The sequence below is a fragment of the Salmo salar genome, chromosome 15, assembly GCF_965601325.2.
Source record: "Salmo salar chromosome 15, fSalSal1, whole genome shotgun sequence".
In the NCBI taxonomy this organism is placed as follows: domain Eukaryota; kingdom Metazoa; phylum Chordata; class Actinopteri; order Salmoniformes; family Salmonidae; genus Salmo; species Salmo salar.
In genome coordinates this window covers 5,488,733-5,505,576 of record NC_138305.1, presented here as the reverse complement: position 1 = coordinate 5,505,576, position 16,844 = coordinate 5,488,733, and the positions used below count along the sequence as shown (strand labels likewise).

At 46.2% G+C, this 16,844-nt stretch overlaps 1 protein-coding gene across 2 annotated transcripts in view; it reads right to left on the bottom strand.

Annotated features, from left to right (window-relative positions):
* Nucleotides 1-513: 513 nt before the first annotated feature.
* The window catches only part of LOC106570858 (AP-4 complex accessory subunit RUSC2), a 56,132-nt gene continuing 39,801 nt past the window's right edge, over nt 514-16,844 (bottom strand). For both annotated transcript variants that reach the window (XM_014143426.3, XM_014143427.3), the window contains 5 exons: nt 11,433-11,538; nt 11,157-11,203; nt 5,792-6,962; nt 5,408-5,584; nt 514-5,253 (listed from right to left, as the gene is read on the bottom strand). In XM_014143426.3, coding sequence (XP_013998901.3) covers nt 5,043-5,253; nt 5,408-5,584; nt 5,792-6,962; nt 11,157-11,203; nt 11,433-11,538 — 1,712 coding nt within the window. In that variant the 3' untranslated portion in view covers nt 514-5,042. The remainder of the gene's footprint in view (nt 5,254-5,407; nt 5,585-5,791; nt 6,963-11,156; nt 11,204-11,432; nt 11,539-16,844) is intronic.

Genomic DNA, 16,844 nt, shown 5'->3' with positions numbered 1-16,844 from the left:
CTCGGTCGAACGAACATTTATAAAATTATACCGGAACTTACTGTTTCAATAACAGATGTCATGATTATGGTATGACTTTTCTTGCATAAAAACTGTGGATGGATACGTCGTTAATGAGACTACCTGGATAAATAAAGGTTAAATGAAAAAGTAATACATTTGACACAAGTCAAAGAGAGTTTAAAGAGTTTAAAGAAGAGAAGTGGAACCAAGTAAATAGTGTGGATAGTGTTTTCTACCACTTCCCTTCCAGTTCATTATGTTGCATCTTTCAAATCCATTAACAGTAATGTAAACCTAAGTCCCACAGAAGTTTCCAGCCCAATAGCATGTGAAATTCCAAAACCACAGGTCAGTAAAGCCCTTGAACCTGGTGTATCAAAATGAGGAATGTGGAACAATGGCCTCATCTAGTGGCAATATAGAAATACAAACATGTATGAAGGGCACAAGTAATTTGTATAAATGAAGACATTTTGTGACGTAAACAAAAGACAAGGGAGACATTTGAAGTATGATCACATGAGCACTTTGTTATTAACATCCATAGTACGTTGATATAGCATGGACACGGACGTGTCATACACGTCATACGGGCACGGAGAACAGTAGTAGTGCCATGGTGATACAGAATACAGAATGAGTAACAGTTTACTTCTATCAGAACATGGACGAGAGGCACAGGAGAGACGGAGAGAGAGAAATAGGTGAGAGAGAGGATACATTAGCTTCTTTCTATTTCTGCCTATCACTCCCAAGTAGAGAGACAAGACCAGAACCAGTACCGTATTTTGGCCACAGGAGGTTGCTAGTTATTATAAAGGTTAAATAATATAAAAATAAATGAAACTGCTAATTATGAAGGAGGGAAAATCCATCTGTACCGTTTTACAAATTTCTCTGTATCTTTTCTCTCTCTCCCTCTCTCTTTCTCTCTCCCCCTGCTCTATCCATCACTAAGACCTCTACTACAGTACAATACTGTCTGTCCCGTAGTATGACCCTGCAGGAGGATGTCAATGAAGAGCAAACTGTACCTGGAAGACTAACAAAAACCCCATCCTGACCTGCATATCCTGCATTTTCTGCATCTTTCCTGCAAATTTTCTGCACATCTGACACCTTTCCTCAAGTTATGAAGATGTGCCAAAACACAAGAACAAATATATTGTTATAGTGATAATAATTTGGGCAGGTATTTATCCCCATAACTGGCATTTAACATAATATGACATGTTATGTCCTTCTCCCATAACATGATACTAACTCACATTTTAAAACGCTTGTTATTTACGCAATAATGTCTTAAAGTACAGTTGTTAACATCCATATTTCAATAGCTTCAACCCCTATCTTTCAAAATTAATTATTGAAGATATTAAATATATTTAATTTAGAGTTAACAAAATACTTAAATCATTTATGTAAAATTAAAAAAAATTAAGAAAAAAAAGATATAAAAAAATAAAACTGTACAACAAAATAAAAGAAAGAAATACATTTTTACAAATACATTTTTAAGAGTAATAATACAACTTTATCTATAAGCTATATTAACTCTTATCTGATTGAACCTAACTGTTGTCCTCGTGGATTCGTCCTGGCAATGTTATGTTTTTCTAACCTATCATTTTTTATGTTACATTACATAATTTCATTGTGGATTATTTAGGCTCTACAAACCCTAATCTAGGGCTTAAGCCACAATGTTTTGACATCATATTAGGGTTTAATCCTTTTTTACCAGCTCTAGTTTACCTGTACTGCTAAATCTGATCCTAGTTTACCAGTACAGCTAAATCTGAACCTAGTTTACCTGTACAGCTAAATCTGAACCTAGTTTACCTGTACAGCTAAATCTGAACCTAGTTTACCTGTACAGCTAAATCTGAACCTAGTTACCTGTACAGCTAAATTTGAATCTAGTTTACCTGTACAGCTAAATCTGAACCTAGTTTACCTGTACATCTAAATCTGAACCTAGTTTATCTGTACAGCTAAATCTGAACCTAGTTTACCTGTACAGCTAAATTTGAACCGAGTTTACCTGTACAGCTAAATCTGAACCTAGTTTACCAGTACAGCTAAATCTGAACCTAGTTTACCAGTACAGCTAAATCTGAACCTAGTATACCTGTACAGCTAAATCTGAACCTAGTTTACCAGTACAGCTAAATCTCAACCGAGTTTACCTGTACAGCTAAATCTGAATCTAGTTTACCTGTACAGCTAAATCTGAACCTAGTTTACCAGTACAGCTAAATCTCAACCGAGTTTACCTGTACAGCTAAATCTGAACCTAGTTTACCAGTACAGCTAAATCTGAACCTAGTATACCTGTACAGCTAAATCTGAACCTAGTTTACCAGTACAGCTAAATCTCAACCGAGTTTACCTGTACTGCTAGAACTGAACCTAGTTTACCTGTACAGCTAAATCTGAACCTAGTTTACCTGTACTGCTAGAACTGAACCTAGTTTACCTGTACTGCTAGAACTGAACCTAGTTTACCTGTACTGCTAGAACTGAACCTAGTTTACCTGTACTGCTAGAACTGAACCTAGTTTACCTGTACTGCTAGAACTGAACCTAGTTTACCTGTACTGCTAGAACTGAACCTAGTTTACCTGTACTGCTAGAACTGAACCTAGTTTACCTGTACTGCTAGAACTGAACCTAGTTTACCTGTACTGCTAGAACTGAACCTAGTTTACCTGTACTGCTAGAACTGAACCTAAGGCAACATTTGAAACATCTGAATCCAATAAATGCGTTGGGGTTTCTTCTAAAATGCCTCTTATCCTCAAAAATATTTCCGACCAGAAAACCTGAGACCTCTCAGGACTGAAAACCAGGGAAAGTGGCTGGTTGGACGCACCGTCGCGTATATAAAACATCATGTAGGGACCATAGGCATGGTCATGGCTAAATACGTCCAGCATATCAGCTCTCCCGTGGTTCTTTCTCAAGCACTTTACGGCATACGCAATAAACAATACTCTCTTTCTCATTACATACAACCAATCAGAATCATTTGAAGTATATTTTTATGCTTGAAATTAAAACATTCAGTATACTTCTATTGTGTTTTAGAAAAGCCCACTTTTAGAGCGTTTTAGAATAGGGAGGTTGGGGTGGAGCTGGCTCCACCTCTCCATTGGTTTGTGTAGACTTCTCCCCAACACGTTCAGAAAAACTCACCTGAACACCTGAACAAGCCTCCAAAGCCATGTGTTGCTTTCATTCGACATCCTTCCTTCTTTATCCACCTCTACTACACGGTTTTCCTCAACGATAATAAATTATATCGTCATTAGTCATTAATCAATAAATAAGTAAGTTGTATATGCATTTACAGTATGGATTTATATATAGACACCTACAGCTCATAGCTTACCATAGCCTCTTGAAACTCTTCGTTTTCTCTGTACCAGAGGTACAGTATCCTCCTGAAAGCTGTGCAGTTTTATTGGATAAAGGAGAGAGGGGCGGAGCAGGTGGGAGGAGCTAGGGTTTTGGGGTTCGAACAGGGGTGAAGAAGAGTTGAAAAGACACAAAAACATTTGTCAGTTTGTTGCTAGGTTACATGCACTAGGCCCGGCTCCGCCCTTTTCCTTCCCAACACCTGCAGTGATAGGTCAGTTCATCCCATCCACCAAAACAAACAGAAAGTGAAGGGAGGAACCAGAGGATGTTGTTGGCTTTGTCCAATCAGTCAGGTTTATAAGTCCATCCAAAATCATTGTGTTACCAAGATGATGAGTATCAGGAATTTGCAGATGACGAGGAATTAATGAAGCCAGTTCAAACCGGTTTATCTGTCTGTCCATTTGTATTAAGCCCACACAGAGAGACAACGACAGCTGTCAGAAGACACACCCAGAGAAAGATCACACAAACAATATTGTCTTTTTTTTTCTGTTTTGTAACAACATTACTTTTCATACTAGCATCCTACTACAAAGCAGGGGTACTCTGGGCTAATTAAGTAAATCAAGTAGCATGATGTCAGTGTGGATACATTAAATGACAAGTCCTTTAACCAGTCTCCTGAAGTTTTATATTAGCATTAGCACTAGTATTAGCTCTAGCTTTAGCACTAGCACTTGTATTTAGCACTAGGACAAGGACTAGCACTAGCATTTGCACTAGAATTTAGCATTAGCATCTGCATTCAAAGTGTGGCACAGCTAGGTGATTGATAGAGTATAGTTCTGGTGCATGGTAAAGTAAAGCACAGCTAGGTGTGGTATATATATATATTGGCTGAGCTGAGGCAGTCTCTGTAGCTAGCCATGTGTCTCTGTTTGGTATTCCCATACAGTTTGTCTTGGTTTGGTTTGTGTGCGTGTGTGTGTGTGTGTGTGTGTGTGTGTGTGTGTGTGTGTGTGTGTGTGTGTGTGTGTGTGTGTGTGTGTGTGTGTGTGTGTGTGTGTGTGTGTGTGTGTGTGTGTGTGTGTGAGTGTGTATAGTCTTTGAATGTATGCATGCATGAGTTTAGTGTAGATGCATGCGTAGAGAAGTCTGTTTGTTTGCGCCTGTTTGTATATGTTTATGTACATACATGCATGTTTACATCTGTTTCTTTGTGTGTTTGTGTGTGTGTTTGTGTGTGTGTGTGTGTGTGTGTGTGTGTGTGTGGTGTGTGTGTGTGTGTGTGTGTGTGTGTGTGTGTGTGTGTGTGTGTGTGTGTGTGTGTGTCTGTATCTGTCTGTGTTTCGTACTCATCCCACAGTACAATAATTACACTTTAAACCAGTCATATCAGCATCCTCCATGAGTATCCATCGTCTTGTATCCACTCAGTGAATATATACTGTACATCCATATTTGGCCCTCTGAGACCTTTCCTCCTTTCCCCACTCTCCCTTCCTTAATGTGGCCCCTCGGTTCAGGCTAACGTTCCCAAAATCCCTAGGTTTACCAGAAATCCCGGTTGGAGGAAACACAGATTTCCTCCTTATTTCCTCTTGATTCCAGGAATCTCCCAACAGTGATTTCTGAAAAAACTGAATTTTGAAACCCTAGTTGAGTCTGTCAGGTCAGTGTGGCCCCTGAGGCCATTGGGGTGCCTGGCTGTCCTCCATGCCCCTCAGGGTAACATAGATGAAAGGCACCAGGCCCCGCTGGGCCCCCAGGGAGCAGAGGAGCCAGTCGGAGTCGGCCCGGCTCAGGACCCTCAGTACGTCCCCTTTCTGGAAACTCAGCTGGTCAGGCTCCGTGGCTATGTGGTGGCACAGAGCTCGCACTTCACTGGAAGGGGGGGGGGGGGGATATGTGTCATTGAATTTTGTATACGTAGCTTGTATCCTGTATTTTTTATTTGCATCCTGTATTGTTTTTGGTCTCTTGACCAGTCCTGCTGAAATATTGGTTGAATATTTTTTTTTATTGAGTATGACCTTACCAGGGTTGTTTGGTGTGGCTCTCCTGTGTTGTCTGAAGAGGTGGAGAGGGTTGGTTCAGAGTGGGAGGGGCCATAGGAGCTGAAGGCTCCACCCTCTTAACTGTCCCCGCCCCCACCGTCTGAGCTACGAGGTCCAGCACGGACATGTCCAAACCTGTCAGCCAGCCGGACGGCAGCCTGGGAGGGACAAACAAAGCACAGCCAAATCAATATGGAAAATTCCTTGCAAACTTGTGAGTCAAATAATTTATTGTATTCTTTGAAGTACATGTCCTAAAATATTGTCTCGGTTAATACTCAGCAAATGCTTAAAAGGTCTGTAAAATAAAGAGTAAATTATTACTGTACCATCTGTACCAATTTACATCACTTCACTTCCCTCACCTGCTCTGACTTTTGGCTGATCTCTGCTCTGGCCTGGAGGGGGTGCCACCACCTCCTACGCTGGACCCAAACAGCCTACCCCAACGCATGCCCTGGCCCTGGGAGGGACACTCAGCCTGGGCCGCTGGCTGGGCCACTGAGGCCTCTGGTGCTCCTGTCACTGGGGCCCCCAGTTCCGTCTCGTTCTCCTTGTCCTGGGTGAGCAGCGACTCTGGGGGACTCCCCATCCAGGAGAGTCTTCCTCTTCCCCTGGACCCTGTCCACTCACCACTGGAGCTGGAGCTGCTCTTCCTGCTTCTCCCTCTCTCTCTGAGACCCTCCTCATCCTGGCTAGACTCCGCCCCTTCCACCACGCCCTCCCTGGGGGGCGGGAGCTGGCTCCGCCTCTCCGCAGACTTCTTCCTCTTCTCAGTCTTGACAAACTTTGAGCCCCCCTGAGCTGATTGGTCGATGTAGACCTGGGAGCTCTGCATGAGCTGGTACCACCAGCACGCCTGTCGATCACGCTCCTGCCGCTGACGACCCTCCTCCGCCCAATCCCTCTCTCTCTCCTTCCTCCTCTCCTCCTTCCCTCCCTCACTTTCCCCTTCCCTCTGGCTCTCTCCTCCCACCCCCTTTGCTCTCTTTACTATGCCCCTCCCCCTCCCACTCTCCCTCCACAGATTGGCAAACCCTGTCCCTACTTCCGTCGTCATTGGCTGTGCTTCTAAAAGTCCTGCTCCTAAACAATCCATCCCTGCCCCTTCTCTCCTAGACCCTGTCCTCTGCATCATCCCTTCTCTACTCCCTCTCTCTCCAACCCCTTCCATCCTAGGCCACGTTCCTTCTCGTCTCAGACCCAGCCTCTCTCTCTTCCCCGCCCCGCCCCCTTCCCTTTTATCTCTCATAGACTCCGCCCTCCGTGACTCTGTGCTCCACCCCCTCATGAGCTGGAAGGTGGAGCGTGCTGATTGGTCCAGGTCCTCGCCGGTGGAGGCGGAGCAGAGCTGCTCCTTGCGTCTACGGTGTTCCTGGCCCTTCTGGACTAATCGGGGCTCAAAGAGCAGGTCAAGGTCAAAGGGCAACAGGGATAGAGGCTGCAGGAGGAGAAGGAACTCCTCGAATAGAGGCTGGCAGGGCCTCTGGGACAACGGCAGGAAACCCCACGGGTGGTAGTGGGTCGCTACGATGTCTGGGGAAGACAGGTGGAGAGAGACAGATGAGGAACAAACAATGGTTAGACTTTTATTTGAAGTAACCTTTATTTAAATCAGAAGAAGTTAGTATTTACAATGATGACCTGAGATTAGCAGAAGCATACCAGACATGGGTTGTAATAGTATCTGTTTTCTCTCTAAGAGGTCAGACACACTGAGAAATATGATGGCCGACAGGGTACTTAGTACAGTAGGAGGCTGTTCTTTCTCTTGCTAGAACAACAGACGTACCTGCTGCGTACCGACGAACCTGCCGTTTCCACTTGTAGAATCGCAATGCTCGGCAGTGGTCGACAACCTGACTTTGAGCCAATCAGAGAGCATGAAACTCCACGTGGGGGAGCCGAGAGAAGTGACAACAAAAATGAAAAAAAAAGTGCACTTCTCCCGGTGTCATCCACCATTTTCTTCATTGTTCTAACTAAAACAATAAAGCTGCATTATACAAGTCTTTACATATTTTACATCTAATCTAGCTAACGATTTTTGTGCTTGAAGAAAGATTTTTTGTTAGTTTTGATAATGTGCACTAGATAATGTGGGGGGGGGGGGGGGGGGGGGGGTGATGTACCAACAAACCGGAGGAAAAACATTTTATATCACTATAAAGCATTGTCAGAATTGATATTTTATATTATTTAATTAAATGCTGGGATTGGTCTGAGCTGGTGTTGCTTATTTTTATAAAGCAATATACAGCTGTGTCTGTCACTATATGCCCTTGAGGGGCCCCCTGGGACTTACAGCTGCTGCTGGTTAGCTACTGGTGGGGGGCCTGTCATATTTGATTGATGTGTAGCCTACCATGTCTGTTGCTAAGTTACATTCAGGTGAACAATTGATAGAAAGTACAAGTCAGGTAAAACGAGAGGAACGCGAGGAACGCGCAGAATAAGAAGTTAATTGCATTCTGTGTTCCACTTACAACCTACTTCTCCTCGTTGTTGTCCTTGCAACAAGACAACCGTAAAGATGGCATGGAACATCCAACCACTGTTGTTAGTGCTCTAGCCTGACAGTGGCTAATGGGGCGGGTGTTGATGGAAGCATGGCCTCGCGCCCGTGGCAAAAATAAATAAGAACAAGGCTTTCTATATGCACTGCTGCGCACACAACATACATTTAATTCTAATGAACACTGCAAGACCCTGTATAGCTACTGCTTCTAGCCTCCCAAGGTTTAAAATACTTCAGTTGGAACAGGAACACATGCAGTTGGAGGGAGCTGTTCTCACCCTGAAATGTTATTATTTATTTATTTGATTTAACTAGGCAAGTCAGTTAAGAACAAATTCTTATTTTCATACCCCGGACGACACTGGGCCAATTGTGCACCACCCTATGGGACTCCCAATCACAGCTGGATGTGATGCAACCTGGATTTGAACCAGGTACTGCAGTGACAGACCACTGCGCTACTCGGGAGCCCCTGAAGAGCCTATCAGACACAAGATGGGCCTGCAGGAAACAGGCCAGAGAAGCGGTTATTCAGAGCCTGACCTAGATCCTTGAACCTCTGAGCTGAATAAAGCACCATAACCATAAAACGCCAAAGTCGGCCTCTGAAGCCGACGGCCTGCTCTCAAAATGTATGTTGCTGTTTTGGAACAGTTTACTAAAGAAGACGTACATATTTTCTAACTATCTGCAAAAGGATTGGACTGCGTGGATCTCATTGACACCTGCATGGTTGAGATCAGACAGATGCGCACAGATGTGGCCTACGACAAGATAAAGAACACTGAGAAACAGATTGGCCCGACAAAACAACGCAACAACTGAGTTTGCAGAGTAGAGAGCGCGTAAGAGGAAGAGGTTTCATGACGAGGATTCAGAGGACGACCCAATTCTTGAAAGCAGAAGGCGCTTTGAAGTTGATGTATATTATTGCATACTTGATGTTTTTGTGGGGCAGTTTGATATGCCGGCTTCAGAGAAATGGCACGACTATTCTCTGTGCTCAACTCACAGCGCTTTGAGCACCCTGATGAAGAAAATAATATGCTTGAGCTCACACGTTTCTACTTGGAAGACATTTCCAAGCCTGAGGAAGTTGCGGATGAGTTCCTCTCTTTCCGCACAATGTATTCCGAGTTAGCCATGGATCTCATCACTGACGCAGTCCTACCATTCCTCACTGCCAACGACATGCACTGAGCATATCCAAATCTGACCATTCTCCATAGAATCTACAAAACCATTCCCATCAGCAGTGCCGAATGACGAGCGACGTCTCAGCCTCCGGAAGCTCATCAAGTGCTATTTGCGTGCATGAATGAAGCCAGACTTACCAACCTCACTTTTCTTTGTACTGAGCGGGACATAGACATCGACGAAGACAAAATGGTTGGCAGGTTTGCCAACATGAAGGAGAGGAGGATGATGTTTTAAAACGGGACCTTGATTTGTACACCTGTTGGGATTATTATTGTGTTCTATTGAATCCATGACGCAGACCCAGCGCTAGAAAGAATCAGTTTGTTCTATTGAATCCATGATGCAGACCCGGCGCCAGAACTAATCAGTTTGTTCTATTGAATCCATGATGCAGACCCGGCACCAGAACTAATCAGTTTCTTCTATTGAATGCATGATGCAGACCCGGCGCTAGAAAGAATCAGTTTGTTCTATTGAATCCATGATGCAGACCCGGCGCCAGAACTAATCAATTTGTTCTATTGAATCCATGATGCAGACCCGGCACCAGAACTAATCAGTTTCTTCTATTGAATGCATGATGCAGACCCGGCGCTAGAAAGAATCAGTTTGTTCTATTGAATCCATGATGCAGACCTGGCGCCAGACCTAATCAGTTTGTTCTATTGAATGCATGATGCAGATCCGGCGCCAGAACTAATCAGTTTGTTCTATTGAATGCATGATGCAGACCCAGCAGCAGAACTAATCAGTTTGTTCTATTGAATGCATGATGCAGACGCGGCGCCAGAAAGAATCAGTTTGTTCTATTGAATCCATGATGCAGACCCGGCACCAGAACGAATCAGTTTGTTCTATTGAATCCATGATGCAGACCCGGTGCCAGAACTAATCAGTTTGTTCTATTGAATCCATGATGCAGACCCGGCGCCAGAAAGAATCAGTTGGACAGGCATGTTCTTTCATGGGACCTCTTATGTGTGCACGTGCTTGTGCATTTACAAATGTTTTAATGGCCGTAATAGTAATGAATAGTAAAGTTTGGGGAAGCTTTATCCTATCATTTCTACCGATCTGCGGGCCAGTGCGGAGAGCACTGCCATATGGACATACTGATACACCGTGATCCATTGGTGGCTAAAGAAATGAGAGCATATAACTCAGAAATGCAGCAGTAAGCCTATAACTTCCATCGTCAGCTAAGTAAAATATATAGGCCTAAAGCCAACAAATAAAAATAGTAGAAAATGTCCTGTTAAAAATTCTGATTATTTCAATCACATTCAGCTCTCTATTCCGCCTATCTGCCTCTCTATCTGTCCTGACTTGAGCTATCACTAGTGAAGTGAAACATTGTATAAAATCATCATTTGGTCTGGCCTGCTAGTGAACATGCAACATTGTATTAACTATTCCGGGCCCTCCGAGTTTCCTGCGCCAGTGAGCTCGGGACAGAAAGCTGTTGTTTTTATTACTTTTCACTGGATATACGGGATCATCAGATCATGATATTTAGCTTTTCAAACGGTTTGGTGATTATCGAGGCCGGGAGTGTTGGAAACATTTTCAGATACTGAGGAACTATCATTTGCAACGGATGTTAAAAAACAGACCTCGTTGACTTGTGTGAGGCAAAGAAAAAATGTGTGGTGGACGTGGTCAGCCAATCAGAAATCAGACATTACCAAATGGGCGTTTTACTACATACAGTAGATCTATTTGTCTGCTAAATGAGCACTTCATGCGCTGCGATGAATGGTTTTGATGAATCTCTGCTTGGGTGCTGCTGTCCATGGTGCCGACTACCTACAGAGCTCTCCCGGCCGCTGCGCTTTGTAGAACGACATGTGCTGTCCTTGGTGCGTTAAAACATTGTATTGACTCACGGCTGACTGGAAACTTGTTTTCTTTTTTTGGGGGCCAACTTGTGGTCTGGAGTATTTCATCTGTAGTTACACATGCATGTCAGATTTCTCTGTGCGTCTGACCCTTAACACTTAAGATGTGCATACCTTCATGAGTGTAGAGGTGATTGAACCAAAACTCCAAAGATCGCAAGCTGAAACAGGGAAAAACACAAGAGATGAACAAGAAAGGAGTCAGTTATGCTGTATTGCTATGGAAACCAATACTGAGTTAGAGCCTTGCCCGGTCAGTTGTTTAGAAGGCTATTGTTAAGGTTTGTGACAGTGAGCGGGAGATAGAGTACTGTACAGGAGGGAGACACAGAGTACCGGTCTGTTAGTGACGACCACTACAAGTCGGTAACATAGAGGTAGTGTACTCACTTGAGCAGTCCGAAGATGAATGCGTTGAGTCTCATACTGTGGCTGGTGAACTCTGAGTACTGGGACACCTTGGAGAACAGGCTGTGGAGAACACGGGTGGATGGGCCTGAGGGAGGGAGGGAGGTCAGGATTATAACTCCTGCATTGTAAGATGATTTATTCGAATGTTACCTTGACAATTAAATATTAGATTCAGTGGTGTAGTGGAGGGTGTACACAGGTATATGCTACATAACCCACTTATTTTTCAGTGGGCTTTGCGTATACTCACTTGCATCACTAAAAACAAAAAACTATCACAAAAAACTAGCTCCCTGGTATACAGAAAATACCCGAACCCTGAAGCAAGCTTTCAGAAAATTGGAACGGAAATGGAGCTACACCAAATTTTAAGTCTTCCGACTAGCAGTACTGTGCAATATCGAAAAGCCCTCACTGCTTCTCAATACACCTACTTTTCCAACCTGATTGAAGAGAATAAAAACTAAAATGTGGTTTAGATACTGTCTCAAAATGAACTAAAAAGCAGCATTCCCTAAGTGAGGATGGCCTTCACTTCAGCAGCAACTTCTTTGACAAAAAAATCATGATCATTAGAAAACAAAATTACGGACTCCTCTTTGATTATGTGTATTTCTCCAAAACTCAGTTGTCCTATGTCTGTACAAAACTGCCAGCACCTCGGATCAATGGACACTCAAGATTTAAAATCCTGTATCTCTTGACAAGTTCACGAAAACAGTTATAGCCTCTGAACCGTCCAGCTACCTACTGGACCCTATTCCAACTGAACTACTGAAAGAGCTACTTCCTGGGCTTGGCCCTCCTATGTTGAACATAATAATTGGCTCCCTATCCTGCAGATGTGTACCAAACTCACTAAAAGTGGCAGTAATAAAGCCTCTCCTGAAAAAGCCAAACCTTAACCCATTCTCTCCCTCTCAATTTGTTTTGAAAAAGCTGTTGCTCGGTAACTCACTGCCTTCCTGAAAACAAAAAGAATGTTTAGGAAACGCTCCAGTTGTAAAGGGGTGAGTGACTGGTTGCTGGAAAGTCAGGCGCAGGAGAGCAGAGATGGGTGATAACAGGAGAACTTTAATATACACCCTGGCCCAAAGGCACAGGTGAGGCAGCACAAAGCACAACCACGGTAACATGAACCGGATTAAACAAAAACAAACAAACCTAGGTTTGAAACAAACCTAGCGCAAGCCAGCCTGTAGCGTAACACCCTACACAAAGAACAAATCCACACACAGACATGGGGGAAACAGAGGGTAATATACATTTAGTCTGATGAGGGAATGTGAACCAGGTGTGCGGGAAAACAAGACAAAACAAATGGAAAATGAAAGGTGGAGAGGCGATGGCTAGAAGACCGGGGACGTCGACCGCCGAACGCCGCCCGAACAAGGAGAGGGACCGACTTCGGCGGAAGTCGTGACAGTACCCCCCCTCCTTGACGCGCGGCTCCAGCAGCGCGCCAACACCGGCCTCGGGGACGACCCGGAGGGCGAGGTGCAGGGTCCTACACCGGGGTGCTGGGTCCTCCACCGGGACCCAGCATCTCTTCTCCGGACCGTACTCCTCCCAGTCCGAGGTACTGAAGGCCCCTCGCCCGACGCCTCGAATCCAGTATGGTCTGCGCTGGCCTTCTGGCGCAGCACGGTGCGCTGGAGGTGAACATGGGTGGCGTCCCAGGTCTCCTCTGCGCACCTGAACCAGTCGTCCACTGCATGAGCCTCGGTCTGACTCTGATGCCAAGGCGCCAGAACCGGCTGGTACCCCAGTACGCACTGGAAGAGCGGGAGGTTAGTGGAGGAGTGGCGGAGCGAGTTCTAAGCCATCTCGGGCCCAGGGAGCAAACGCCGCCCACTCCCCCGGGGTGTCTTGACAATAAGAAGGCAGAAACCTACCCACATCCTGGTTCACTCTTTCCACCTCCCCATTACTCTCGAGGTGAAAACCCGAGGTAAGGTTGATCGAGACCCCCAGACGTTCCATGAACGCCCTCCAGACCCTCGAAGTGAACTGGGGACCCCGATCAGACACTTTATCCTCAGGCACCCCGTAGTGCCAGAAGACGTGTGTAAACAAGGCCTCCGCAGTCTGTAGGGTCGTAGAGAGACCGGGCAGAGGGAGGAGACGGCAGGACTTGGAAAAACGCTGTGGCTATGAAAGGTAGCGGGTAACTGTACTTCACAGTGATCTGGTTAAGGGCTCGATAGTCAATACACGGGCGCAAACCTCACTCCTTCTTCTTCACAAAAAAGAAACTCGCAGGAGGCGGGTGAAGTGGAGGACCGAATGTACCCCTGACACAGAGATTCGGAGACATATGTCTCCATAGCCGCCATCTCCGCCTGTGACGGGATACACGTGACTCCTGGGAAGTGCAGTGTCTACCTGAAGGTTTATCGCACAATCCCCCCGACGATGGAGTGGTAATTGAGTCGCCTTCTTCTTAGAGAAGGTGAGAGCCAAATCGGAATATTTGGGGGGAATGCGCACGGTGGAGACCTGGTCTGGACTTTCCACCGTAGTAGCAACAAAGGAAACCCCCAAACACCTCCCCGAACACTGTTGCGACCACCCCGTGAGAGCCCTCCGTTGCCATGAAACAGTGGGGTCATGACAGGCTAACCAGGGAAAGCCTAGCACCACGGGAGACGCAGGAGAGTCAATGAGGAAGAGACTGATTCTCTCCCTGTGAACCCCCTGCGTCACCATGACCAAAGGAGTGGTGGCCTCCCTGATAAAGCCTGACCCTAATGGTCGACTGTCCAATGCGTGAAATGGAAAGGGTCTAACCACTGGAACAATGGGGATCCCTAAACTATGGGCGAATGCTCTGTCGATAAAATTCACAGCCGCGCCTGAATCGACGAGCGCCTTATGCTGGGAATGCGGGGAAAACTCAGGAAAGTTGGCTTGCAAAAACAGGTGGGCAACAGAGGGCTCTGGGTGAGAATGGTGCAAGCTCACCTGGGATGACGCCAGTGCGCTCTGCCTGCTGCCTCGATCCCCAGAGGAACCAACCTGACACCTCTGCGGCCACAGATGGTGCACGTGAAGGACCCCCCTCCATCCTCCCTGAGCGCAGCACCCCCCAGCTCCATAGGCACCGGAGCGGTGGTGCTGGGAGATGGAACTGACAGAGCCGCGTCTGAACATCCGCGGGTGACCAGCAGGTTATCCAGCCGGATGGACAGGTCCACCAGCTGGTCAAAGGTGAGGGTGGTGTCCCTGCAGGCCAACTCCCGATGGACATCCTCGCGCAAGCTGCAGCGATAGTGGTTGATTTGGGCCCTGTTGTTCCATCCCGATCCGGCGGCCAGGGTCCGGAAGTCCAGGGTGAACTCCTGGGCGCTCCTCGTCCCCTGCCTCAGGTGGAAGAGACGTTCACCCTCCGCTCTACCCTCGGGCGGGTGGTCGAAAACTGCCCGGAAGTGGCGGGTGAACTCCTCGAAGTGGTCCAGCACCGCATCTCCTTCTACCCACACGGCGTTAGCCCACTCCAGGGCATTCCCTGAGAAGTACGAGACGAGGGCAGACACCCTCTCACGTCCCGAAGGAGCCGAGTGGACGGTCCCCAGATACAGGTCCAGCTGCAGCAGGAACCCCTGGCAGCATGCTGCCGCCCCATCAAACTCCCTGGGAAGGGCGAGACGAATCCCACTGGGACCAGGTGCAGGGGAGGCGAGTAGTGGAGACCCCTATTGTGCTGGTGGGGGCGCTGGAGGGACTCCGTGTCTCTCCCACCGTTCCATAGTCTGGACGACGCGGTCCATGACAGCACCGAGATGGTGAAGCATCGCCGCGTGCTCCCGGACGCGCTCCTCTACCCCCACAACGGCGGCACCCGCTCCTGCTGACTCCATTGGCTGTGGTGAACGCTGCCCGAACAAGGAGAGGGACCGACATTGGCGGAAGTCGTGACACCAGTCTAGACTCCATCATAGTACTGAGACCGCACTTCTTTCCATTCACGAGATCTTTTAATGGCGTCTGTCCTCGTGCTCCAAAACCTTAGTGCTGCTATCAACACCATTGATCACCACATTCTTTTGGAGAGATTGGAAACCTATGCGGACAAATTCTTGCAAATTCTTGGTTTAGATCTTATCTGTAAGAAAGATATTAGTCTCAACTTTCACTGCTATGCAGATGATGCACAGCTGTACATATCGATGAAACATAGTGAAGCCCCAAAATTGCCTACCCTGGAAGCCTGTGTTTCAGACATAAGGAAATATTTTACTTTTACACTTGGATAAAACAGCGATGCTAGTTCTAGGTCCCAAGAAACAAAAAGACCTGCTGTCAGATCTGACAATGTATCTTGATGGTTGTATAGTCGTCTCAAACAAAACTGTGACGGACCTTGGCGTTACTCTTAACCCCGATCTCTCTTTCGACAAACGTATACAAAATATTGCAATCTTCATAACATTGCAAAAATCTCAAACTTTTAGTAAAAAATGTCTCTTTTGACAAACATCAAAAATATTGTAAGAGATGCTTTTTTTCCAATTTCGTAACATTGCAAAAATGTGAAACTTTTTGTCCAAAAATTCTGCTGAAAATCTAACCCATGCTGTTGTCACTTCTAGATTAGACTACTGCAATGCTCTACTCTCCGGCAACCGGATAAGGCACTGAATAAACTCCAGCTAGGGCTAAATACGACTGCTAGACTGTTGACTAGAACCCCCAAATTAAATCATATTACTCTAGTGCTAGTCTCTCTACACTGGCTTCCTGTTGAGGTTATGTCTGATTTCAAGGTTTTACTGCTAAGCTACAAAGCATTACATGGGCTTGCTCCTACCGATCTCTCTGATTTGGTCCTGCCGTACTTACCTACACGTACGCCACGTTCACAAGGTCTCCTTATTGTCGCTAGAATTTCTAAGCAAACAGCTGGAGATGGGGGTTTCTCCTATAGAGCTACATTTTTATAGAATGTTCTGCCGAGGCATGTGAGAGACACAGACTTGGTCTCAACCTTTAAGTCTTTATTGAAGACTCATCTCTTCAGTAGGTCCTATGATTGAGCGTAGTCTGGCCCAGGGGTGCGAAGGTGAACGGCAAGGTACTGGAGTGACAAACCACCCTTGCTGTCTCTGCTTGGCCGGCTCCACTCTCCACTGGGATTCTCTGCCTCTGACCCTATTAAGGGGGCTGAGTCACTGGCTTGCTCGCACGCTCCCATCCTTCCTGTCCTCGGGCTGGTGCGGTAGGGGAGATCTTCATGGGCTATACTCTGCCTTGTCTTAGGGTAGTAAGTCAGTGTTCTGTTGATATCCCTTTGGTGGTGTGGGGGCTGTGCTTTGGCAAAGTGGGTGGGGTTATATGCTGCCTGGTTGGTCCTGTCCGGGGGTAACTTTGGACGGGGCCACAGTGTCCCTC